The following is a 27,737-nucleotide window of genomic DNA, read 5'->3' as shown; positions in this document are numbered from 1 at the left end:
GTACTGTAATGATGGATTTGCCCATCAAAAGAGCATATTTTCTTCTTCGCTGGGCAGACTGCAATTTCTGTGTCTCTTTGCCAGTAAACAAGCAAAAACCTTATTTAACCCCTTTATGTTTTGTTCTTTTCTATGTATGAAACCTGTCATGCATATCTATTTCTTAGAGTTTAAGGAAATATCACACAGTAGAACTGGTGAAATGTAGTGTCAGCTCTGGTTGCATATGTGAAAATACGAACCAAATGCAATCTGTGCAAAATCATCATATGAAACTAGGCACTTACAGTTCTGGGAAACATACACCAAAAGAAGAGCTGCATCTAATTTTATAGTTTGCGTGATGTATCTAAGAAATTTAATAATTACTTTAAAAAATAAATTAATATTAAAATAAATTAATAGCTACCATATTAATAAATGAGTTATTACTATTTACATATACTGCAGTAGCGAATAGGAATATAATTCACAGCTCAGGATCCTGTTGAGATGAATGCCATAAAGATATAGAAAAAATAGATGGTCCCTGCTCCAAATAGCTTACCTAGACTTTGATCCTAATCTGACACATTCACTGTTTTCAGTGAATCAGAGTTCAGTTTCATAGTTTAAAGGTATTCCTATTCCACTGGGATTTTCCTTTTTTATATATTTAAAAAATACAAAGATACTGAAAGATCTGTGTCTTATTCTATGAATCAGTATGTCTATAATTTAAATTTGCAGTACCACACTGTATGATCACCTTTAGAAAAATGGTCAACTCAAACTTTTGTCCAAAGTGTTTTCTTCTTACAAAAAGAATAGAAATGAAATTATAAAATGCAGACAAAAAAAAAATCTTTCAGGAAGGATGTGATCCTCTTGACTGCCGCAGAATTTTTTGTTGAAAAAAGGGCTTATGAGTTCCAAACTAAATCTACTCCTTTATAGCTTCCCATTCTTCCCCATATGTTTCCTCTTGTGTTTGCATTAATAGCTATAATTTTATTTCCATGCTTAGTTCAAGTTCTACTTTGTGCCGAAGCCTCCAGAAACTCTCTCTACAAACAAGTAATAACTACAGTGAAGACAATATTTATTTTAAAACAGTTGATATTATTTGAATATCCATCCCAAACAAACATGGATAGAGATATCTCTGTAAGCACAGGCTTAGGCTTAAACTTAAAGTTTCTTGGTTCAGTAGTGACACTGTGAATGACAATAAAAATGGCATTAATATCTCATGTGTGGTGTAGTTGCCTCACCTCTATATTTAGCTCCCTGTTGGATTTCAGGAGATCACTGGGAACTGTACACAGAATTGATTCTGATTGCAGGAGGAGGTTTTCGCAGCTTTTGTTTCCAACTTTTAGCACCTCTCCTTTAACAGCTTCTGAATCAATATAATTTCCCTTGGAAAAAAAATCAATTTCATATTACATAACCATCTCATAAAAGTTAAGGAGTTACAAGCTTGGAAAATGTTTTTAATGGAAAAACAATTGAGAAATAAAAGACTAATGCAAATTTACACTGTCCTGTCAATAGGCATGTATAACGTTTTTTTCATGTAAATGGCACTTTGACAGACAGGCCAGAGAGGGATGACAAAAATTACAGATAAATTCTGCTGTCACTAATACTCATACAGCCCATACAGGCATCTAAAAATGTAAATGTCTGAGGGATTAATCCTGTTGGTCCTGTTTAGATTTTTGCATAATTTGCTCAAGAAAGGACGTATTATGTAACACCGTTGTGTACACAAAACTGGCATTATGTTATCCACAAGCTAAAGGCATCTCAAACATTTTGTTTTGCAAGTGGTTATGGCAGTAGTAGTGAAGCTTACAAAAAGAAGTAATTAATTGTAATGATACACAAATCTATTAAAATCATGTTTCACAGACCAAAAAGGAATAAACCTTGGTAAAGATGAGAGCATGAAAAGTGCAGTCCCTACTCAGAAAACCTGCTTTCATATCCCACATTTGGATGAAAAATTATTCATTATTCCGGTATTGTGATAGTGGCATTCAAAGGCCAAGTTCAGCATCTTTTGCTCAGGAGTGCATCAGAATTTAAGAAGCTGCCCTACCCCTTGTACAACCCAACTTAAGATGAAAAGAGAGGTATATTAAGCAGGATTAGAAGGGGAGAAGGGAATGTGGGACTAACACAGGCTATTTACTGAGTTGGATCTGGGAGTTTTCCATGAGAAGGGAGGGAAGGCACTGCAGCTGACATGGCTATGGGAAAGGAAACAAGAATTCCATTCTGAGGGGCAAAAAAATCTTACTTTGGCATTTTAGATTTACTGCAGAATGAGACTCAACCCTGGGGAAATTGTAATAAACATAGAGGAGAGCCAGTCTAATGTCCTATTTTGACTGGCAAAACCACACCCCAGGTAAATGCTTTTTAATTGCTGTCCACAGAAGTCCATTTTGCACTCTATCTTCTGTCTACTTGGAACCATTCTGTTTGATGTTACGTAAATATTCAATGGGCCAAGGAGCATGTGACTGACTGCTTATTGCTTAGTAGTATGGAGACTTGCTGCAGATTGTGAGCCATTCATGTTCAAATCTTTCCTTTGAATGACGTTCCTCAAAAGACTTAAATTTAAGTTTTTAATCTTCAGGATAAATATATTATCTTGGAGAGTGATTCTACGATTCTATGATTCTTCTACACCATAGCTTAGAATTTTTTGCACCATCAAAACTGATACTTACCCAAATGGAAAAGAAATCCTACTGATGTTTCCTAAGGGGATCCTTAGCCAGTTATAAAGATGATGGTAGCTTTTACTTAGTACTATTACCATTATGTTACCATTAATATATTATAGTTTCATTTATGATAACTCAATATATTAGGAGTTTCAAAACTCAGCAGTGGTTTTGCTCTTCCAGGACAACAGAATTTGCCTAAAATTTCAAGAGAAGGAGGAAACTGGGTCCTGTGAGAACTGGGAAAAAGTATGTCCTCTTTTAAAATGTGTATTGCCCCCTTCTTGGTGAGCAATGCCCTTGCATGCAAGCTGAAGAAGTTCATTACTGGACTGAGCAGCTGTTGCAAACCAATGTGATAGCTCAATCACCTCACAACTTTAGAGAGTTGGGAATAATTTGGGTAGAAGTCTAGAAGCAGTAGAAGAACCATAAACTAAGGTGTGGAAATTTTCAGATTGGTGTCAGAAGAATTTTTGAGGTTCCTAAGCAGAGAGAAAGGGTTTACTTGGGAAGAATGAGGAGTGACTGCAGCTGCAGAGGTTCCTCTTCATCTTGCTCAAAAATACCATGATTTCCATATTGCTCTCTTTTGGACCAGATATTGAGAGTAACATAATTTCCTATGTGATGGAAGAAGACTGACAATACAGTGACCTGTAAATAGGCAAGAAGAGTTTCTTAAGATTGTCTTATATAGAATGTGTTGCACTGGCTTAGGAATAGAGTGGGCAATTCAGTAAATCTTGTCCTCCTTGGAGTTTTAATACAAAAGGGCCAGAGGACAGCCAAGATCTCAGATGTGCTGTGTAACATGTCAGTTGTTACACATGAAATGACAACTGTGCTACGTATTTCTCTACTGGAAGATTTATATTTATCATCATCATCATTATGGCTAGGCTTCGCGAACGAAGATTTGGGAAGAGCTCTACCCACGTTTGTTACAAGCGCGCTGGTGGCTAAAAAGGCCAATACGAGACAGGCATGTCCGGTTGCAAAAGGCACAGCAGAAAGACTCCTTAGGTGGTATATTCTGCAAGGCACGAATCTTTCTGCATTGTCTTTTCTCCTCAAGAGTGATCCTGCGTGCTTTCTCAAAGCCATCAGCAGCGTTATAGATAGTGTGTCTCCAGACCTCCCAATTGGAGGCCAGGGTAGACCAGTTATGTTGATCAATCTGGCCAAGGCTGAGATGTTGTTTCAGGGAGTCCTTGTATCTTCTCTTCGGGGTTCCTCTCATGTGGTGGCCGGTGGCAAGTTCACCATAAAGGAAGATCTTAGGGAGACATCCTTGAGATGTGCCCTGCCCAACGCAGCTGTGTTCTCAGTAACATGGCCTCAATACTTGTGATTGTTGCTTGTTCTAGAACAGATGTATTAGTCACATAATCTGACCAGTGGATGTTTAGGATTGTACGGAGACAGCGTTGATGGAAGCGTTCTAGGAGACACAGGTGGTGACGGTAGATGACCCATGATTCAGATCCATATAAGAGAGTAGTCAGCACTATGGCTCTGTAAACACTGATCTTTGTACTTTTCTTCAAGTGTTTATTTCGCCAAACTCTTTTATGAAGCTTTCCGAAGGCACTATATGCCTTTGCTAACCTGTTGTCTATCTCTCTGTCAATCTTACCGTCCGAGGGGATGAGGCTACCTAGGTAATTAAACTGCCGGACTGATTTGAGCACTGATTCACCAATGGTGATATGGGGATGATGGAAGACTTCCTGAGGTGCAGGTTGATGGAGAACTTCTGTCTTCTTTAACCTGACTTCCAGCCCAAAGAGCTCAGCAGCGGCTGCGGAGCAGGATGTTAAACGCTGCAGAGCTGCTTCTGTGTGGGCCACAAGGGTGGCGTCATCAGCATAAAGCAGCTCCCGGACAAGATGGTTTAAGGTCTTAGTATGGGCCTTCAGTCGCCTTAGGTTGAATAGGCTTCCATCAGTACGGTATCGAATGTAGATACCGTCCTGATCATCGAGGTCCACCATGGCCCTTTGGAGCATCATGCTGAAAAAGACTGTGAATAGAGCTGATGCAAGAATGCAGACTTGTTTCACACCATTCTTTATTAGAAAGGGCTCAGAAAGTGCATTGCCATATCTGACTTGGCCGTGTTGGTCCTCAACATTGGTTGAATGTCAAACAAACCATAGACTGGTGTGCTGTAAACTTAACCTCAATCTTAAGTTCAAACCTAAAAGGGGCAGTATCCCAAGGAGGAGACTCCAAGTTAACAATCTCCAATCAGCCACAGTGAGAACAAATTCCAGGCTAATCTTCAAACTAGGCTCGATAACCATTCCACAGATTCTACAGATACCTCTCCTGTAAGAATTTGGCACCATATTAAAAACAGCATCCTGCAATCCTCTGAAGAAACCTTAGGGTTCTCGCTCAAGAAGAACAAGGACTAGTTCGATGAAAACAATCAAGAGATCCAGGAAATGTTGAGGAGGAAGAGAACTGCCCACCAAGCACACCTTGTGCTGCCATCCTGTCACGTAAGAAAAGCAGCCTTTCGCCTTGCATGCAGCAAGCTCCAACAAAAACTCTGTGACATACAGAAGTAGTGGATCAGTCTAGCTGAAAAAACACAATTATGCGCAGGCACGGGTGATCATAGAGGATTCTATGAAGCCCTGAAAACAGCATATGGGCCTACATACCAAACCCGAAGTCCTCTACTCAGTGCTGATGGTCAAACGCTTCTGACAGATAAAACCTCCATTCTGAATCGATGGTCTGAACACTTTCAGACTCTTTTCAGTACCAACCGTGTAGTCCAAGACTCAGCAATTCAGTCCATCACACAACAACTGGTGAAGTATGAATTGGATACTGCCCCCACTTCAGGAGAAACCCTTAAGACCATATAGCAGGTGAAAATAGGCAAGGCAGCTGGGGTTGATGGAATTCCACCTGAAGTCTGTAAACATGGGGGCCTTGCACTCCATGCTAAATTTCATGAGTTTGTTCTGCGCTGTTGGGAACTAGGCAAACTACCATCAGACCTTTGAGATGCAGTCATCATCACCTTATATAAGAAGAAAGGTACCAAATCAGACTGCTCAAATTACCGTGGTGTTACTCTGCTCTCCATTGCTGGGAAAATCCTGGCAAAAATACTCTTGAACAGACTAATACCTGCTATAGCAGAAGGAATTCTACCTGAAAGTCAGTGTGGTTTCAGAGCCAACAGGAGCACCACAGACATGGTATTTGTTCTCAGACAACTGCAAGAGAAGTGTAGGGAACAGAACAAAGGTCTCTATGTAACCTTTTGTTGACCTCATCAAGGCTTTCAATACTGTGAGCAGAAAAGGTCTATGGCAGATTTTGGAACGCTTAGGTTGTCTCACCAAGTTCCTTAAAATGATCATCTCACTCCATGAGGACCAACATGGCCAAGCCAGATATGGCAATGCACTTTCTGAGCCCTTTCTAATTTATAAATACACTTTACTTACTGGTGGTCCATGCCTAGGCATCCTCTGGAATAATGCACAAAGTCCCTGCACCAGTTTAGTGCATAAGCACAACCCCAGAACAGGACAGGCATTGGGCAGACTGAGGAAAGACACAATTTCTTTTCTTATTGGGTTTTTTTCACAGCCAGGATGCACTGGGTTTGCAGCAGCTCAGCTTGCAGATGCGGGTCAATGGCTTCTGCCAGAGGCAGCAAGTAGACTCTGTCCTCTTCAGCAGACTCAGGTGTTCCACTGTCCCCAGCAGTGAAACACCAGAATTTTTCCCGCCCTGACAGCTTCCCATGTTGGCAGGAGATGGGAGCACTTCTGAAGTGGTGTCTTCATGGTGCTGAATCAGAGAAGTGTCTCAAGCCACTCTGTCATGACCCCTCTGACTGGGGGATGGTGGGCACCAAGCGACTTCAAAGACCCACATACTTGGCAGAGGAAGAGAGTGATGATGTAGGACCTTGAGAGGCTGGCACTAAAGACAAGGAGGTTTGGTATTTGTGGCACACGGTGCCCTGTATTTTAAATAGAAGACCTAAAGTTTTCTTGTGTGTAACATTTTCTTACAAAAACATCTTGTGGTCATCAGTGGAAACCAAACAGAACCTTTCAATCGGTACCCACTGTCATTTGATGAAAGCCAAATATGTCACACTAGATTAGTTAGATTGAAAAACTTGTGATAAAAGCTCCCTCCGCCCCCCTGAAACTAATTAAGAAATAGATAAAAGAACTTTGGTTTGGTAGAACAGACTGTTCACTGAAGCAAGCTGCCATTTAATTTCATGCTGAGCTTGCTTAATTACTGCACAAAATACAACCATGAGGCATGTCAACTTGTGTGTATTTTTGAATGTGGGTACGGGGTGAGGGAAAAGTGTTGCCAATATGGCTTGTAATGATCTTTTGGCTCCTGACTATAATTTATGAAAGTTGCCTCACTGTTTTGATAGAAGCACCCCACTATAACTAATTCTATTTAGAGGAAGATGTTAAATTGGTGCTTGTCCATGCTTCATTCCAGGAGACCAGTTTTCACTAATGCTATTCTCCAGATGGTTGCCAGGAAATAACCAGGACATTTGGCTTAGGGAGACATCTGTCTTGGGTGCCATGACTACAGGTCAATGCTACAAAATTGTGAGTTTGGTCACTAGGACAGTCCTCAGCCAGCCTTTCCCATCTAAATGGTTTCTTCCCAGCAATAAAACAGTACCAGAGACTTTTTCCTCAGGGAGAATACAAAGTTCACAAGTAAAAGAGAAGGAAGTTAAAAAACCCAACTAGTTTTTAACCCTCAGTCTCTGTGAAGATTATGGAGCAAGTCCTCAGGGAAGCCCTTCCAGGCAAAGACAAAAAAGAAATTGGGAACCGCCAGCACAGGTTTCCCAACAGCGGATTTTGTCTGACCAGCCTTCTATGCAGAGATGACTGGTTCTGTAGATGAAAGATGAGCACTGGACAAGAGGACCCTGGTTTTATCAAGTTTTGCAACACAATCTCTCCTAGCAATGAAAACAAATTAGGATGGTATGAACTGGATAGATGGTCTATAAGGTGAATGAAAAACCTACTTGACATAGATCAAACCTTAAAAGTCTAACACGTGGCATTTGTCAATGGCTGATACTGGGACCAACACTAATTGAATCTTTATTGACAACCTGAACAAAGGGATAGAATGCACTGTCTTTGAGCTTTCAGATTACAACAAGTTTAGGAAAATTACTGATATACTGGGTCATAATATGAAATAAGGCGGCAGTATGCCACTGTAGTGATGAAGGCTCAGCACACATTTTAGCAGCAGCAAAGCCAGTAGATTGAAGGTGATTGTTCTGCTTTGGTCAGCACTTGTAAGGCCACACCTGGAGAATTGTGTCAAGTTTTTAACCCCACTGAATAAGAGAGATACTGACAATCTGGATGAAGTACAGCAGAGGGCCACTGAGCTAGAAGGGGAGCTGAAGCACAGGATACACAATGCAAGGCTAGTGGAGCTGGGTTTTTTAAAGCTGTAAAATCTCCATTCTTGGAGATCTAGATCTTTGTCTTCTAGACAAGGCCATAGGCAACCTGACCTGATTTTTAACTTAGCCCTGTTTTGAGTAACAGGGTTAGACTATGAAGATCTCCAGAGGTTCCTTCCAATCTATGTTATTCTACGATTCTTCTCAAATTAGTACTCTTTCCAACTGGTTGATATGCATGACCTGGAAAATACTGGAAAACACTGCTGTCATTGCACAGGGGCACTGAGCCATGCAGCAGCTCTATATTCCCAGATCTCCGTTGACCCACACACCAGAACTCTATCTAGCATTCCTCCAAAACTAAACATGAGAACTGCTCTGCATTGAGGAAGGAGTGATTGTATGGCCAAGAGCTCCAAGCAGAAAAACAAAATTAAAAAATAAAAATCAGACCAATTATTCTTTGGTATTTGCCCAAAACACTTTGTAGAGGCAGATTAATATTCAGAGTTTGACTGGAAGTCAGCATGGCTGGCAGGAGCTCTGCAGTAATCCTTCTGATGTCTGGAAGCCCAGAAGCTGGCCCACTGGACCATCTTGGGAGTCAAAGACATCAGGGTATCAAGATTTCTTCATTGTGACAGGGGAAAAGAGTTTTGGCTTACAGAGCTATGCAGGAGCTACACAAAGAGATGACCCAAGCATTGATTCTCTTCCATAAAGCATTTTTTATCAATTATATTCTATATAAATTATAGAAATCTATGTAAATGAGGTGTACTTTACAACAGATTTTCATAAGCATTCATTGTAAACTAGAAACACTCATATTTATACCTTTTCTATTTGATTAATCTAAACTCAGAAAAGCATTCGATTTCAAAAAATTGGACTCACACAAAATTGATTTAACTTTCTTCGCAGTACCGTAGTAGAGAGCGGCCTGTGCCTGTAAGGGCCCCAAATTCCTAAGAGATGTTTCTCAGTGCCATGTAGGCTATTCTTAACGCTCTTTGAAGAGGCATTCATCACCAACTTTGCATTTTTCACGGGTCCATAAATATTTAGGCTACAGCAGTGACTGATCCTCATGAGTGACTTTGTGCACAGGCCAGAGTTTCCCTCAGCTCAAGAGAGCCAAAGCTGCTAGGCCACATCTTCTGTGAGGAAGGACACAAAACCATGTGACAGTACGAGCTGGGACTCGGGTGCAGGCCACATACTTCAGGCTCTGGGCTACTGGCCATGTTTAATCCTGAACTCATTGCAATCAGAAGCGGATGCAGCGTGGTCCTCCCATGAGGATGAGGAAAGTCCCTCTCCAACTCCACCTGATGCCAACCACCCTGGTATATATATATCTTTGTTTTCAGCTCTGCATCTTTTAAATTGTGACAACTGGGGGTTTGGGTGAATGCAGTACCAAACACAGTGCTCTCTCTGCCCTTGCTTCCTTGGGGCTTATGTCATCAAAATGTCTGTTCCACACTGTGCTGCTGATGTGCACTTGTGAATAATTGAAAAACTTATTTCAGCATTTCTTACCTTAATTTCCAGAACATTTTGGTTGCCTCTTGAGATGAACACTGGCTTTTCAAAATGCTTAAATACTGGATTATTTACATAATCAAAATCAAAGTACAGGGAGCTGACACCATCAAAAATAAAGAACACTTTGGTTACAAAGGGTGGTTGGAGATTGAAAACTTTCAGTGAAGGCGTTGTACAGCAGATTATCTCTGAGCTAGAGCGGTGGCTACATGCCTATAAGAAAAAAAAAGAGGTAATTGTAGTACGTACATGCATAGGAAGTCAGTGATTAACGTAACTTTCTTTAACAATACACAAATATTGAAAAAATAAACACCAAGGGTCTTGTTCTTCTTTAACCAAAGCAAAAATCCTCATCAGCGCAATGCAGCATTTATGTAGAGCTGGGAGAAAAGTATAAAAACTTCATGTCAATGGTGTTTGCACTCTTGTTGAGGAAATGTTCAAGTAAACAAGCTTCCTGGCCTGATTGTTCACAGCACTTTAAAGTAAATATTTTGCAGATAATTAATGGAAAATGATTTCCAAAGCCAAGGACCATCAGGAGGCTAGCCTGATGTACTGAGCAGGCATAGTCCAGCTTACCCAGCCTATGTCACAGTGACTGCCACATGGATTTCTCTTCCTTTTTCACTACCAGAGCAATAGTAAGAGACCAGAGGACAAGGTAAAAGCCAACAAATTTGACTGAAACAGTGGAAAACAGAAGTAAAGCAGTGTTTATCCATGGCATAGCTAATTCGCTATGTTTCCAGAAAGGCACTATGGACTCTGTGAGAAAGTGCTTTAGAGCCAAAGCCACTGTGGATCCTGGGCCACAAAACCTCAGCAAAGTGTATCTTCTTTCTAAAAATGCATATGTAAGGTCCCAGGTGTGTGTCACTTGTTGCTTATGTTCTCAGCAAGTCCCTGCTGAGAGCGTTGACTGTGGGACATGCTTTGCACTGTATCTCGGACCAGAAGGGATGAGATGTTTGCCCCTCACTGCAGCGCAGGAGCTGCCTGACAACAGGCATGAAGACACACTTGCCCCTCACTCTGCCACTGTTCCTTGTGAGAGTGCCTTCTCTGAGGGAAAGCTGCTGGTGCACCTCATGATCAGAAGACCTGCCAGAGGATGCTTCGTGCCACAGGGATATGATCCAGTGTGAAATGTCTGGCCATGGTGCTTCTCTCTATCCCATACTGCCTTGACACAGGACTTGTCTAAACCACCTTTACAGTTGACAGAGGGACAAAAGCTCACCTAGAAGGGGTTTCATCTGATCCATTTTAGACAAGAGCTTTAATTAGATTAACAGTGCTCTAGAAGAGTCAACTCTCTCTTGAATATGAAGGTTTCTACAGGACTACTCTGCTTATAATATCAACAGCCCATCTACAAGCATCAGTGGGAGGCATGGTGGGTGCTGGGCAGCATCACACGAACTGCAGAGTGGTTTGTTTGCGATTGTATCGTGTACTTCCTTCTCTGTGCCTCCCTTTCATGCTGCCTACCATGGATATGGTTGAAGAACTTCTGGCACAGAGTTACTTCAACTCCACAGATGTATTTCTCTTCCAACTGTATAAACCTAAGAAGTTCCCTGTACACTGTGCCCTGACAGCAGATTAAACTTTTTCTTTTTTTAAAAAATATAAATACTGGGATTGACATGTGCCACAGTAAGAATGAGGCTAAGCTCCTAGTCATCATCAGTCTTACATTTGTTCTACAAGAGACTTTCTTGGAAAATCAACAATCCTGTCGAATACCTTTGTGCATCCAGAGAAGGTCAAAATGTGTATTTTTCTGTTTTGTTTTTCAAATTAAATTGGTTCTCATTATATAATGCTGCCTGAAGGAGCTGTGAAATCAGTTTAAATTAATGCAATGTTATTTTGTTGTTTCAAATCAGTGACATGACTGTTCAGGCTATATCAGTTATATTAAATCAGCTGTCTACAAATCAGCACTTTTTGTTATCACCACAGGTATTTATGTTTCTATGAGTATTATTGTTAAATCTTGAATCTGCCAAGGGAAAGATTTTCAATGTTCTGAGCACTTCAGTTTTAGAGCTCTTATGTGTCTGTGAGCTGCGAGTTGAGCACTCAGTTAAATAACTTGGTGCAGTTCTTAGTGATGCTAATTAGACTTGCACCTGTGTATCTAACTGCCCATTTAGATTCCTAGCAGAAATTCAGAAATAGTTTTGCAAGCCCCATGACAGTATGGTAAACTGTGGGACACAAGATAAAGGCAGATTTTTGCTCCATTTGCTTACAGTATTAGACTGTTCTTCTTTTGAATACCTTGTTATACACCAGGCTTTGTTCTATTACATGGATCTAGAAATTAATTTGAATTAGTATGGTAATAATAAGATGTGTCATTAGTATAATGGATGATCAAGCCATACTTTTCCATGATATATGAATGTTCGTAAGGTTACCTATCATATTGTGTCGATTCTAAAACGGGATTACTAAAATATATATAATTATGAAGCTAAGTATGTCCCAAATAATCATTATATTTATTTGATTAATGTAAATTCATAAGACTCTTTATCTACTGTAGAGTAGTGATGTCCCTTAAATTAATAGCAGCGGTATTCATAACTTTGTTTGTGGCTATCTATTAGAATCAGTACTTTACTTTATCAGGCTGGTCTCTGAAGCAGAAGCTTTCAGAAAATGATAAAAATCTAATAATATTCTTTGGAAGGGATGCAATGTGACTGATTGGTGAGGTCAAGAATAATCTTATTTGCAATGCCCTTATTGGTACATGGTTTGACATGACATTTTTACCTTGAAATTGCTTTTAGCAATTGAAGAATATGACAGTTTGGTTTTCATGAAATATTGGATTGAGGATCTCTAAGAAAAAAACCCTAATTCAATCTATGGCCTTCTCAATTAAAATACTGCCTATCACCCAGCACCTTTAACTTTTATTTAATTAAGCTTTAAAGTACATTCAGTTTAAAAGCTAAGCCTACATTCTTCTCGTGACTATAATCTACATCTGAAGACCGTGAGGAAGAAAAGATAAAAATTATGGTACATTTCACAAGCATAAATAAATTCCACAGGGAATAATAATCCATTGCACAATGCATATGACTCATCACTTAAGGTATGTATTCTTGTTTCATTTGTAAAATATGACCCCTGAGGCAATTAATTCAAACCTGACCTACAGAATCTGAACTTCAGTGCCCAATTCAATTTTTTTTCATCTGATAGAACAACAGGAAAAATTATGAGGGAGGATCTCTGAGTTCCAGAGGTCTCCCAGCAGCTGACCCAGATAAGAGAGGGGCAATTGGATGTGTATTACAGGATTTGCAGTTGTCAGAAGGGAGAAAAGATCCAATTTTTCCTTTCATAAAAAGTAAACTTTTGGAGTTCCAGTGAGGTATGAAAGATGAATGAAGTTAAAGACAGACTGGGAGACTCTCCAACTGTCTTTGCCAAAGGATGATTTCTCAATAGAAAGAGATGAGAATACAGGTCCAACTTGAGGAAAAGCACATTCAGAAGACTTTTCTGTGTAAAGGAGTGACACTCAAGCAGTGTATCTTGAGTGTTTTCCAGAGAACTCATTGGCTTTTGTTGCCATTTCAGGTAGTATAATAAATGGCCCTAATGGATCAGTAGCATTTTTATTCTAGTTGTCTTCTTGGATGAAGGCATGGGAGATGATACTTCTAGTCTATCAGATCATTGGACCAGAAGGTAGAGTGAAACCTCTCTTGCTGCAGGGTCTGAAAGTAAGCCCTTCGCACAACATGACCAATACTGACTGGAAGTCTAAAGTCTGGGCTTGGGATGGTCAATGTACCTTGTAGCACATCACTGGCACTCAGGTGATTTCACACCGTGGCTTTTCCCTGACATCCCCTGCTATACTCTTTTCTTGGCAGGAGATGTGCATAAGATGAAGATCTGGCACAGAAAAATACAAATGGTTCCCCTTTTTGAGGGAAACACTTTGCTGGGCTTCTGTGGTAGCTGTATGCCAAAGAGTCAAGGCAGATAGAGAATCAAACTCTGAGTGTCTTTGGATAAGTAGTCAGGAATATCTTCAATAATCACACACTCAACACCCACACCTTCCAGGGAATTTATTTTATCATTGTTTAATACCTCTAAAGTAGACACTCACTGTTGAATTCTAGGCATTTTGATGAGTATTATGAGTATGGACTGTTCACAGACTTGTAAACATTGAAGGAACTTTAGGGCATTTTAAAATTCTCCTGTAAAACAGCAGGAAATGGCACCCAGCAGAGATAAATTTAGAAATACTAAAGATCATTCAAAAGACTACTTACTGAAGAGATAATTAAAAGTCTGTGGAAAGAGAAGATCTTGCATAGCTACAGGGTCAGTTGTTGAAGGTCACATATTAGAAGGTGTTACTCCTTAGTTTTGTAACCTTTCATATCATGGGACATTCATGGTTAGAAGAGATTAAGCAGTGGGAATGTACAGCCAAATTAGTTTATAGATGGAATATTAAAAATGGTACAAAAAAAAAGGATCCCTAAATGACCACTTGTTCACTATGGGGGAATCAATGCCAAGTACAGGCTTTCGAAGAGGAAACATTGGCTCCAAGTGCTTCAGAAACAGAAAAATCACCTAGCATGACTTACAGCAGAGGTTAGAAGACACTTATTTTGTAAACAGGCTCCTGATCAAACACCATTCCAAACTGCATAGGTTTTTTTACAGGCACAATGCAAAGTGAAAGGAAGGAACGAGCTGCTTCCCTACTGGTGCACCTCACAGAGGAACTGGATGTGTGAGCAGAAGTGAGAGAGTTTCTGTATCCTTATGCATTCTCTATAATTGCTGGGAATTTTTGCAGCACTTCCTAAATTCTTAATTTTTGTTCTGAGCCAGAACAAATGATAAAAAGAACTCATGAAATAGAAATTAAAAAGAAACACATTGCAAGTATTGAAACATATGGTTCAATAACTCTAGAACATCTTTTTCACTCATTGAAATAAATTCAAAGAAGGCAAAATGTATTATTTTGAGTGTTAACACAGAATGTAATATAAACACAACTAGTGTGAACACAGTACTGAACAATTTTAAGGAAATTTAAATAAATATGAAATTAACATTATAAATTTAAAGGCATTTTTGCCATATAGAAGAAAAGTTTTCAGAAATACTAAACTACAAACATGAAAGCCAAAAAGCTCAACATAATATTTCTTCTATGGGGGGCTGGCATATTGCCGCCAAAACTTCTCAGTCTCAGTGAAACTGCATTTATAGGAAGCTGTTCCAGAAAAACTCTTTTACTAGTTGTACCGCTCACCTCTTTCACAAGGATGGAAAAAAGAAGCAGAGAAGAGCAAATGGCCCAGGGCATGTCAGCTGGCTCTGCTCCCTGAGACTTATGGATGCACAGCATCCCCAACAGCTCCTGGTGTTTACAGAAGTGATTCTCCACTTACATTGTGACTCTATCAGGACTCTAGGCCACAATTAAACCTGAAGACAGCGAAGACAGAGAGCTCACAGGAAAAGGTGAGACCTGTTTTAAATTGGGCACCATTAGTTTGAGGCAAATGGTTTAGGGTCTGGGAGGTGGCAAAAAGAAGGAGAAGAGCTCTAGGAAACAACATTTATCAGGAGAATTTGGAGAGGTTTGGTTTATTTCAACTGAAAAAGAGAAAGGTTGAATCATAATGTAATGCAAATATGTAAAATTAGCAGGAGAGACTGATTATCTGTAGCTTGTGTCCACAGAGGGTTAAACAAGCAGATAGGTAATTAGCTGCAGGATTTGGGTTAATTATTAGAAAGAAATCTTTCCAAACCACTAGGTAAGCAGGTAGAGCAGCTCTCCCTAAAGCTTGTTTAAGCAAGGTTGTGAAATTTCTTTCACAAGGAGCTTTAATAACAGCCTAGACAAATATCCGTCAGGCAGTGGTCTGCATACATTTGCTCCTGGCGCAGGGAAGTGGGCCAAGCTAGGTCTTTGTGGTCCCTCCCAGCCATACTCTCCTTTGATGCTTTGGGATGTGTTTCAGTGCTGGCTTTGGTTTTCCCAAGAGCCAGAGTTTCTGAATGCTGACAAAAGCAGTTTCTTGGAAGAGGCTAGAAAGAAAACTGAACAGAAAAAGGTCTTACATAACAATTAAAAAAATTACTCATATAGTTATCCTCTCCCAAACTAAGGAAGCAAAAAGACATACAACCTCAGCTATAGCACTTCTTGAGCATTTTGGGTTGTATTGTACTGTTTGTCTGGGTTTGGTCTGTTCAGGAACAAACCTGTCTTCTTTATAAATCAGACAGCTAGTCTGGATCCCTGCTGGAAATAGATCCTCATTGTTGTTTATTTTTTGTAATGACTGGATGAAATTTTGGTTTTTTTGTATATCCCTCATGCATAGAGCCCAGCATCTCCAGCGCAGGATGGGTCAGACTGCAGCCACTGGCATCCGCCACCAGCAATTTCCTCAGTTACACAGTGCAATCTTGTTTTGCTAGCTATAAATCTTCCCTTTCTAATATCCTTCCTTGAGAAATATGCTTGAGGTAGAGAATAGTGGCAGAACAAATGGCTGCCACAGAGGCAGGGAAGGCCACTGAGTGCCAGAAGCCTTTAATTTCAATAGAGCAAAAATATATTGCTTGAGCAGTGTCCAAGTATAAAACACTCTGGATTATAATCTGTTTGAGGTTATATTCCATCTTTTGTGCAGGGAGAATGAACTTGTGTACAGGTGCTTATACACTGGGGCAAATTTCTTAGAGATCAGCAGGGGTAGGAGATAGGTGTGTTGGCAAATATCACACACACTGCAAGGTAGGAAAAGAAAAAGATAAAGGAGATAATTCTCACTGCCTACGCCTACATCTTTTTTCAACAGCAGGTTAAAAGGCAGGATGAAAGCAAACCACTGCTCAAAGGTAAGGTTGCTCCCCAATATTTGGGGGAGAGAGTAAATTCTATGGCGTCCATTGCCTGGAGTTGGCAGTCACTTTTGGACAGTGGATTTAGTTCTTTAAAATTTCAGATCCTTTCAAATCTGTTCAGATTCTACAGAAGCGAGGCAGCACCAGAGGCAGCTGAAAGACGGTTCTGGGGTGAGACTGGGGTGTGCAGGGGTTCCCGTGACCATGAACACCGAAGTGCAGCCTCATGTGGACCCAGGGGCCCTCGGCAGCCAAGGAGTGGAGGAGGGGTGGTGCTGGGAGTGACCAAGGGGCAATTTCAATGGTGGAGTGTGGTGAACAGGGCATGGCACGTGGCACGGCAGTTTGCACAGGCAGGGAGAGCAGGAAAGGCTCCTCTCTGACCAGCTGGGAGCAGCCAACAGAGCAGCCAACAGAGCTAACAGGCTCAGAAACTGGTAAGGTAGAGCTTAAGCTTCCTCAGTTATGGCTGACGTGCCATAAAGCTCAATTCCTTGTTGCTGCAGGACTCACTGTACCAGCCATGCCAGAGGCCTGCAGCCAGCCAGAGCTGCTGATGGCAGATGCAGCTCTCCAGGTCACAGGTTGCCAGAAGCGCCTGATGCCTCTTCATGATGCTGGAGCAGACAAACAGTTATTTTGCAGAAGATGTGCTGTCATTGAAGAGCTGTGTGACCAGGTGAAGGAGCTACGGGAAGAAGCAAACAGGCTTCGCAGTATTCGAGCAAAAGAGCAAGAGACAGAGCAAGACTCTTGGGAGTTTTGAACCTCTGTTATAGTGGAGAAGGAGGTGGACTCAGAACTCAACAGGGAAATTAGTCAAAGGAATGTTAGTCTGTTAAAGATGAAGGCTGGAAGCTGGTCACTGCACGTACCAGGAGGAAGATTCCTCCTCCTTCTCAAAATATGACAGGTAGGACTAGCACATTCTACAACAGGTATGAGGCTCTGGAATTAGAAGGCCGGACAACCGAGGAGATGGGTGTGAGTCCTTCTAGGGTAGTGGGGTCCTTTAAAATAACACCACCTGTACCCGCATCCAGACCTCCTCTGTCAAGAGGAAAACAAGGGTAGTTGTAATAGGGGACTCCCTTCTAAGTGGAACAGAGGCCCCGATATGCAGATCAGACCCAAATGATAGCAGAGAAGTCTGCTATCTTACATAGGCTTGGGTAAGGGACACTACTGGAAAACTCTCCAGTCTAATAAGGCACTCTGATTACTATCCACTATTGGTTGTTCAAACTGGCAGCAATGAAATAACAAAGAGGGCAATCAAAAGAGGCTTCAAGGCCCTGAGACGATTGGTAGAGGGATCAGGAGCACAGGTAGTAATCTCCTTCATCTTTCCAGTAACAAGGAATATATTAATAGGAATATAAAGATTAATCAGGTCAACGAGTGGCTCCAAGGTTGGTGTAATCAGAAAAATTTTGGGTTTTTTGACCATGCCATGCCACTCAACACCTGGTCTACCCAACACGATGCAGCTTTCTCAGAGGGGAAAAAGAATTTTAGTGCAGGAGCCAGTGGGGCTTGTTGACAGGGCTTTAGATTAGCTTGGAAGGGGGAAAGGGGCAAAACCAGGCTCACCAGTGATGAGCAATGGGATGATGTGCCAAAACTTGAGGAAATGAGCACTCATGGGATGCCTCAATCTGCCTCAAGAGGTATTGGTTACAATGTACCACACCTGAAATATTTCTACAGTAATGCACGCAGCATGAGGAACAAACAAGAGGAGTGTGAAGCTTTGGCCCAGCCTTAGAGATTTGACATCACTGGCATAAGTGAAACCTGATGGGATGAGACCTGTGACTGGAATGCCCTGTTGGATGGTTACAGGATCTTCGGGAGGGATAGGCAGGGCAGAAGATGTGGAAGGGCGGCACTGTATGTAATAGAAGGGTTAGAATGTATGGAGCTCACAGTTGGCAATGGCAAATAATGCAGATATCAACATGGGAGACTGCTACAGACCTCCCAGCCAGGACGATGACACTGACGACTTATTCTTTAAGGAACTAAAATCAACTGTCCTTGTCCTTATGGGTGACTTCAACTTTCCTGAAATTAACTGAGAGCATCACACAGGTGGTAGAATCAGGACCAGAAGATTCCTAAAAACCTGGATGACAACTTTATGGAACTAAGGGAGCTGCTCAGAAAGATGCTCTCCTTGATCTGCTGCTTGTCAACAGAGTGGGTCCTGTGAGCAAAGTAGAGATTGGTGGCTGTCTTGGCCACAGCAACCACAAAGGGATCAAGTTTAAAATCTATGCTGACAGGAGCAAAAGTGCCACCAAAACCTCAGCTCTGAGGAGAGAAGAGTTTGGGCTGCTCAGGGAACGAGTAAGTAAGGTCCCTTGGGAAGTGTTTTTGCAGGTGCTGCAGTCCATCACTGCTGGCCACTTTTCAAACATCACCTCCTAAGGGCACAGAAGCAGCAATTCCCAAGTGTTGGAAATCAAGCAGGGGAGGCAGAAGGCCGGCTTGGCTGAGCAGAGATCTTCTCTTGGAAATAACGCACAAAAGGAAGGTGTATGCCCAGTGGAAGCAAGGTCAAGTGATATGGGAAGAATACAGAGATGTTGCTTCCTGTTTTAGGGAGAAAATTCATGTGGTCAAAGCTCAGCTGGAGTTGAAGCTGGCTGGAAATGTGAGGATCAATAAAAAGAGTTTTTTCAAATACATTAATGGCAATAGGCAGTATAGAAATATCATTGACCCATTACAGGATGTGGATGGTCACCTCACAAACAGGGACATAGACAAGGCAGAGGCGTTTAACACTTTCTTTGCCTCTGTTTTCAACACAGATGAGGGACCAAGGGTGTCTCAGTGCCCTAGGCTGGAGGACCACGACAGAGAATGATCAACTCCCAGTCGACCCTGAAATTGTGCAGTATCTGCTACTCCAGCTGGATTCCTAAAAATCTATGGGGCTAATGGGATTCATCCCAGAATCCTCAAAGAGCTACATAATGTCATCTCAAAACCTCTCTCAATGATTCTTGAGCAGTCTTGGGAATCCATAGAGGTCCCAGCTGACTGGAAACTGGTGAATGTTGTCCCAGTTTTTAAGAAAGGGCAAGAAGGAGGACCCCAGAAACTACAGGCCTGTCAGTCTCATTTCAGTGCCTGGTGAAGTTATGGAGAAGATTGTTATGGCAAGTATTGAGGAACACCTGAAAGACAACACAGTCTTTGGTTACAACCAGTACAGCTTCATGAGAGCAAGGTCCTGCTTATCAAACCTGATTTCCTGAAACCTGATAGGAGGGGCAGACACTGATGTTTTCTCTGTGGTGACCAGTGACAGAACCCAAGGGAATGGCCTGAAGTTGTGTCAGGAGATGTTTAGGCTGGATATTAGAAAAAGTTTCTTCACCCAGGGGATGGCTGGGCACTGGAACAGGCTCCCCAGTGAAGTGGCCACAGCACCAAGCCTGACAGAGTTCAAGCAGCGTTTCAATGATACTTTGAGGCACTTGGTGTGACTCTGAGGGATGCTCCTGTGCAGGGCTGGGAGCTGGACTTGACGATCCTTGTGGGTCCCTTCCAACTCAGCATATTCGGTGATTCTGTGAAGGCCCAAATATTTGACAAGCAAGGAATGCAGTATCGGGGCCTGAAGAGAAGCAATATCGCATATTCTCACAGGGGAACAGAGAAAGCATATGAGTGATCTTTACTTTAAGAAAAAAAGACTGCTCAAACCCACACAAAGCAAAATCTCAAGACATGGTTTCAGCAATGATCTTTTATTTGGAAATCCTTTGCGTCTAAAAATAATCATGCCTACATTACTCAAAGCCTAATAAATTTTGAGTTTAGTTGATTTCACTGAAATGTTTTGTTTTTCAACTGAGGGGCAAAGTGACTTTTTGATAACACTGAACACTGTGTTTCATTGCAAAGGCACTGATTTTCAGATTAAAATCTGAACCCATTAAATTACAAGCCACGACTACATGCTGTGGAAATTCAGGTCCCGACACTCATAATATTATACAAATTAGGATCATGAAGAATATGATGACCTTGAAGCTATAAAAGACTGCAAATTTGCAGACATACCATTTAAAATGCATTGAGCAAACCTTGGTCTAATACTTAGAATTCAATTCAGGAAATAGTGTATGATGATCATTAGAAATAACCTGAGAATATGAACAGTAACATAGCATGTCATAAAGAGTGTAAGTCAATTTAGCTTCAGTTAGGCTAAACAGACTGTACAGGATAAGAAAATATTGGAGGTACGACACAAACGTGTAGGCAAAGGCTTACAGAAAACAGTTTCAGTACAACTAGCCATTAAATGCAATCTTCGCTTTATAAAAATTAAAGTGGATCACATGGTCACATCTGTACACCTTATTTAGATTTAGACATTGTGTAGTGTCAACTCAGGAACAAAAATCAGAAGGCTTGGATCCCTGACTGACCCTCTGTTCATGCAGAGGTACCCAATTGCAAAGCCCCAAACTTTAGTTGTTGAACTTTGGTAAATTAGGAAAGATTTGCCCCAGTAGGGAATTTTGCAAGCAGAAATTCTTCAAAATAATACTTACTTTTGATTTGAGATAGTTACTCTTCCTCTTTGTCGCATATCCACAGTCACCACTTGAATATCACAGCAGCTTGAACTTGCCATGTAATCTGACATACCTGTATTGCGTTGCTCTGTGTTTAGTCACTTGAATTTGCATTGCTAAATTGCAATATGAAAATCTTATTATCAGATACTGTAAAAGCCTTATTTCTTTGGAAAAGGTTCCAACTGCTGTTGTACCTTCAGCCTAATTTCAAATTTGATGTTGAGTTCTGCCTATACAGTGAAAACAGTCTGTGCAGAAAACACCAAAATATCAGTGGAAGCCCCAAAGTTTCAAGGCAAAAGTCAAAGTATTTTGACTGAAAATTCTTAAACATTCACCACACCAAGATGAAAAGATAACAGATTGTCTTCTCTAAGACTGACTCACCACAGAGAAGTTCATTCCCAGTTTAGGTACAGTAATCACCATCTGAGGAAAGCACACTGAGTTCAAGTTGATTCCCTCAGCTGTGATTGTACTTCCACCACTAGGAAAAATTAAAAAAAAAAAAAAAGCAGAAGAAAAAGAAAAAAAAAAGAAGATGAGTAGGATAACAATACATCTGCTGTGATAATGTTAATTACAAATTATATTTTAAAGTGAATGGTAACATAAAACCAGAATTAGGGATATATGGGGTGAGTGCAAATAGCTTTGTGCAGTAAGATTATTTTTCTGGGAAATAAATTTTACACTTACTGTAACAACTAATCAAATAAAGAAAAGAAAAATAATTTTTAAAATTGTTGTATGCCAGGGTACAAAACAAATGTGTACATTTTAAAAGAGGGTGCATACTTGTACTTCACATTTGCTTTTTAACTTATTGCTTGCACTGGTGCTGAAAAAGGTGTCTGTTTTACTGCTGACATTATTTTGGCAAAGGCAGATGGCTTGGATTATTGCTACTGAGACCATAAATATGCCACTTGAAAACACACATACACTACCATACATATATATCCATAATATTTATATAGCGCTGGATTTAGACTATTTTAAAATCCATTTGCTCTCCTGAGTACCCCTGACTTGTCACATTAAATTATTTTCCTCACTAATCAGTGTAATGTCCACACATAGTACAGGAGACACACTTAGCTGTACAGTAGGTATCTCAGTAGGACACCACAGGTAGGTTCAGCAACAGCTAGGAGTGAAATCACATAAAGAAAAGAGCCACCCTTCCCCCTTCTCCTTCACCTCTGAAAGGAAATGATCTGCCCTCTGCAACTGCACCATAATGGAAGCAATTGGCATGGCAGATGGAGATAAAAATGCAATTTCTTTTGATGGATTGCTGCGCAGCATAGCCATTCTTTGTTCATTTGTTATTTTTCTTGTTTCTATGAGAAACTTTTACTCACCTAAGAAAAGATTTGGAGGGATGAATTTTTAAAACAACAGGGTCTTCTCTGTACGTGAAATGGTTGCTCGCGTCTCGAATAGCTCCATCGATTTCCATTCTCACACGATATTCCTGGGGAATTCCCTGCGCTGGAGTGTAGCACTCCACAGTGCTCGCCAGTATGCTGGGAGGACTGCAAAGGGATTGCTTGTCAGCATTATAAAGCACTGTCCTTTAGTAAGCACCAACCTCGCCTAGGGATCCGCTTGTAAAAAAATGTCATTGATTTTCCCACTGGATAATCATATGGCAAAAAGCACCACTGCCTAGGCTCAAGATTCATCTTAATTTAGTTGACTTGCTACTGGAAGGTGTTTCCCTAGCACTGCTGACAACCACATCAGCCCCTGCACCCTGCAAAGGCAGCTTTCAGCCTGGAAAACACCACCACATTCCAGGTTTAAGGGGAATGACCTGATCTGCTGTAACCAAGGGATAATGCCTCTTTCAAATCCACAGGACTTATCCTGTGTTAAAAACCTCAAGTAAAGGTGCTAGTGTGGGATGTACCCACTGCAGAGAATCTGTGCTTAGTATTTAACATTTATATACAGCTGTGATTGAAGGCATTTCCACACAGGGCACATCAAAGATTTGTGACTGAGCTCCTACTGGATCCAGTACAGAGACACAAGAAATTCTGGCTTAATCCTCAAAACAGTTTTATTTGTACCAGAGACAGTCCCAATGTGATGCTGCCTCTGGCTGTTCACTGACACCAGTGCAGAAGTAGCTGCTCCTCTGCATGGGATACACATTTCCACACTGGTCAGGTCTCTACCAAACAAAGCAGTAGGAAATGGTAACCTGCACCCACTGGATCTCACTGGCACCTGCTGCATGAACAATAGCTCTTAGTAATACAAGGGAGAAGGCTGAGTGTGTGGGAGTTGGGGTGAAAAAAATTATGGGAAATAGGCATCTTCTAGTCCATTAGAAGTTGATTTGCTACTTCTCTATGCAACCTTTTAATGAGGTTAATGAAGACATTACAGAATACACAAGTCTTCTAGGGAACCGTGGTCCCTTCTAGAAATCTTTCAGACATCCTGAACTCAGGATATAATCCAGAACCGAATGCTTATTGCAGTATAAATTCCCTGATAAGTGACACAAGGAGAGGAAAGCTAATGCATTTTTGCATTTGCTTTTTTTAGCTCCAAGACATTTTAATCAAGCCATTTCAATTTTAAAGGCATAACTTTTTAATAAATACATTACCTTTTCAAAGTGCATGGTTGCTCACCAACAAAAATCCTTGTGGATTTTCCACTCCTTAGGTATTTTCCAGCTACAGTTAGCAATGTCCCTCCAGATTTGGGGCCATAAGTGGGGGATATACTTGTTATTACAGGATTCTAAGGGATGGTAAAAATAAGAATGGTGGATTATAAAATTATTTCAAAATATGAAGAAGAATCTTAAAACATTTATTAGCATTTCCATGAAGTAATAATAAAGCCAACAGGAATATAGAATTACCATACTGGATTGGACTCATGAGAAGTTCCTTCCAGTTAATACTGAAGCTAATTTTGACTATAAAGGTTTAATCATAGTGCTTACCACATACGAAAATGTACTGAACAGTGTTTTGCCATGTCCAACAGAAACACTACTGGATATATTAAAACCTGGACTTTTTGCAGCAGGAACTGTGCATTCAAGCCTTTAGAAAACAAGGGGAAAAAAGGGATTACATTTAGTTTCTTCTTGACTTTTTTTGTATTAAAATAGAACCATTTCAAACTCATAATAATGAAGAATACATACTAAACAGATCATCAATGTATAAGCATCAAGGACATTTCAGAAGTAACAGCTAAAAGAACTCTGCTCCTCCTCTTTAATACTAAATACACACACTGTGGTCTTTATACTTGGCCAGCAAATTATAATAATAATAATAGTATATCAAATATATTTCAGAAAAAAGAAGCATGCTAGAGAAAAAAAAGACCTCCCACTCAACAGCTGAGGGTCTTTTTTTTTCTTTTCCTTTAGTATCAAATTTTGGCAGGATTAGAAAAAATGCATCATACACACACATTTGTTGTATAAATTTAAATATTACCAAAAAATTAAACTTGAAGTTTTGTGGCAGCATATGTCAATGTATTATATTACATTCACACAGTCTCATATGTGACATAATCTCCTTAAATCGTTTTGTTTCCATTAAGACTGTTGAGAACAGCAGTTAGGAGAGTGCTCAATACTTCTTGAGTACTTGCTGGAGTATACTTGCTGCTATATATGTGAACAGAGAAGCTGTGCCATGATTTGCACATTGCTTTGGTGGTAGATAGTCATATGCTTTGAACCGAGAGAGGATATTCACTGAACTCCCTTTTTCTTCCAGATAACAATTGTAATAACCTCTGTCTTAAGTCATTATCCCACCATCTCAAATACTTATTTCTGAGGAAGAGGAGGAGAGGTGCAGCTGGGGGTCATAAGCCTCCGCATGATGAAATATCTGCATCTTCTCACATTTCTCTCCAGCAGCTTCACAGATCAAGAAGACAGAGGTGACATAACTGAGCCCAGCAGGATCCTGGCCAAAGGAACCTGCCCGCTTTTCAGAACTTTGAATAGCTTCATTCTTGCCAGCTCCCACAGATGTTGAACACCATTTCACAGACAAACCAGAAAAAGCTGCTGCAGGAGCTACTGGCATAAACTTGATTTATTGTTCTCCATTTTGAGCACTTTTTTTCTTGGGGAGCTTATCAAACCAAGGGATTTTTTTCAACTTGAAATTTCAGAATCTGAGATGATACATATTTGTAAAAAAATCCATATAAAAGGACATTAACATTTTTTAGGTTTCTTACTTGTTTTTGTTGCTAGATTTTGCTTCCAGAGCACAAAGTTGTCCTCCAATATGGACTACTGTATTTTTTAAATCAAATCTATTATTTTTGCTGAATCCAAAGTCCCATCCACACAGTGTCAGCTTTGTCCCACCTTCTATGGGAGCACTGCTTGGGAGAATCTGTCAAAAAAATATTGTGTTAGTTGAATCAGGTTTTCTTGAACTTCAAATAGAGCTAAAGAATGTGCAAAGAATTAATTTTAGAAAAGCATTTCTTTTGGTAGACTATGTCCTAGCATTCATCTTAATTGTTCTTCACCTTTCATTTGTCACATTATGAGCTTTCTCTGGCAGTAGCAATAAATAACAAAACCTATACTAGAAAGCTTTGAAAGTTAGTGTTTAGGGGCACTGAACAAGCTGTGCATTGTAACAGTCTTTTAAATCCTGCCGTTCTTGTCTTTCACATCTTATTTCTGGCATGTTAAACACACAATATACTTATTTTGTTAGAAGCTGAATGCTGAACACAAAAGAGTCCCCAAATGACCATTTTTTGTCAGCTTGATGAAAGTTGGGTTCAGAGTGAAGTAGCTTCAAAGACACCATAATCTGGTATCGCGTTGACTGTGATAAAGTTAACATGACTTCTGCTATTCTTTCCTTAAATCTTTTACATTTGGTCACCTCTAATTCTGAGTTAAAAATAAATTACCCCTCAGAAACACAGTGACAATCTACAAAGGAAATGCCTTTTTTTAAATATATATATTTTAAATTGTCCTGTAAAATATAACAATGGTGGGAAAAACTTAGGAACACTATAGAAGTCTTACAAAACTCAGTAAAAGTACTGGTCAGTACTGCCAGTAAAAAAAAAAACAAAACCAAACCCAACCAACAAACCCTCCCAACATTGGTTCAGGGATTATGAGGACTTTTAACAATACTGCATAATTTTGCAAACATACCAGTACCGCTGGATGCAACAAAAAACGAAAGACTGAATTTATACTTGTGATCATAGTGCCTAAATGTCTTAATGCTTTAGTGATAATAATTTGGCCCCTAAAATGCAATACAGCTGTGCCCTTCAAAGGACCTGACTTAATTTTCAAGCTGAAAGTGTTTGACTGATACTTGGCTATTATTTCATTTGGAAATCCAGTAAGACAGCACATTTCTGTTCAACTCTCTTGTAGCTATACTTCAAGACTCTCACAAATGAACTATTGTATATAGAAAGGCAGCTGAAGAATACTTCAAAAGAATTATACCATATACTATATATGGGGAAATTTACTGCCCCCATTAGAAACCAGACAAAGAGTCTGATCTAAAATTCACTGAAGCCAGGAGAAATCTTTTCTGTTTAAAGAGCTTTGAATCAGCTCTCAACAAGCAAAGAAGAGGGAACCTATGTAGGAACAGCACTTTTGCACAAATCCTGTAAAAAAGGACTGATACCCCCACAGCACACAGTTTGACACACAAAACTGCAGCTAAGAGTGTGGAGCAGTACTGTACCCCATTGAGTCTGTGCTATTCCCAAGTTTAACTTTCTCTTACTTCTTTGGTTTTTTTCCTTCAAAATCGAGATTTGACTTCTGATCCTAGTTTTCCACTCTGCTTAATATCTCAGCACACTCACCTATTTTTGGAGTAATAAAACCCCAGCAGAAAGTGACATTGCTCTGTGGGGTACAGGATGTCCCTATGTTTTGTACAATAATGCACTGACATGTGGCATTTGAAGAGTTTGAAATGTAATCCATAAGTTAGCAAAATAAGGGTGTTAAAATCAGGCTGCACAAAGCCCTACAGAATAAAAACTGAAGGTACTGAGCTGGTTTTTAGTGATCTTATCTGCCAAAAGAAACTTGTAATAGCAGCCCATGTATCTTAATTGAGGGAGAGTAAGTATTTACTACATTCTGCCAACAAATTTAGGAGGCAAGACCTCTAAGCAGAGAGTAAAAAATAAACCAAATCTTAAACTTTTGGTTTTAAGTTCTGCAGAAATTCCCCTAGACTGTTTTTATTCAAGTCTGTATTTTTGTTCCATTTGTTCTGTATGATGAAACATCTGAAAGTCTAATGTTTTTCAGACTTGTTCTTGTGAGAGCTGAAAGGACTGAGTAGTGAACCTCCTGGGCTTTGAACTGAGGTATATGTAGGCATCTTCTCTGTGCTTACATTGCGCAGGTAGTAACACAAAGTAAGCAAAACCCAAATC

General features: G+C 40.3%; 1 protein-coding gene across 1 annotated transcript in view; it reads right to left on the bottom strand.

The window, feature by feature from the left end:
• MET (MET proto-oncogene, receptor tyrosine kinase) overlaps positions 1-27,737 on the bottom strand; it is a 70,832-nt gene that overhangs the window by 14,676 nt on the left and 28,419 nt on the right. Inside the window, exons 5-11 of the mRNA XM_027682188.1 lie at positions 25,521-25,681; positions 24,250-24,352; positions 23,905-24,041; positions 22,643-22,816; positions 21,663-21,762; positions 9,727-9,945; positions 1,254-1,400 (exon numbers count right to left, since the gene is read on the bottom strand). Coding sequence (XP_027537989.1) covers positions 1,254-1,400; positions 9,727-9,945; positions 21,663-21,762; positions 22,643-22,816; positions 23,905-24,041; positions 24,250-24,352; positions 25,521-25,681 — 1,041 coding nt within the window. The remainder of the gene's footprint in view (positions 1-1,253; positions 1,401-9,726; positions 9,946-21,662; positions 21,763-22,642; positions 22,817-23,904; positions 24,042-24,249; positions 24,353-25,520; positions 25,682-27,737) is intronic.

The sequence above is a fragment of the Neopelma chrysocephalum genome, unplaced genomic scaffold (assembly GCF_003984885.1).
Source record: "Neopelma chrysocephalum unplaced genomic scaffold, ASM398488v2 Primary Assembly neopelma1_62, whole genome shotgun sequence".
NCBI classification, from domain to species: Eukaryota; Metazoa; Chordata; class Aves; order Passeriformes; family Pipridae; genus Neopelma; species Neopelma chrysocephalum.
Note: the sequence above shows the minus strand (reverse complement) of the source record. Positions and strands in the feature narration are given on the sequence as shown.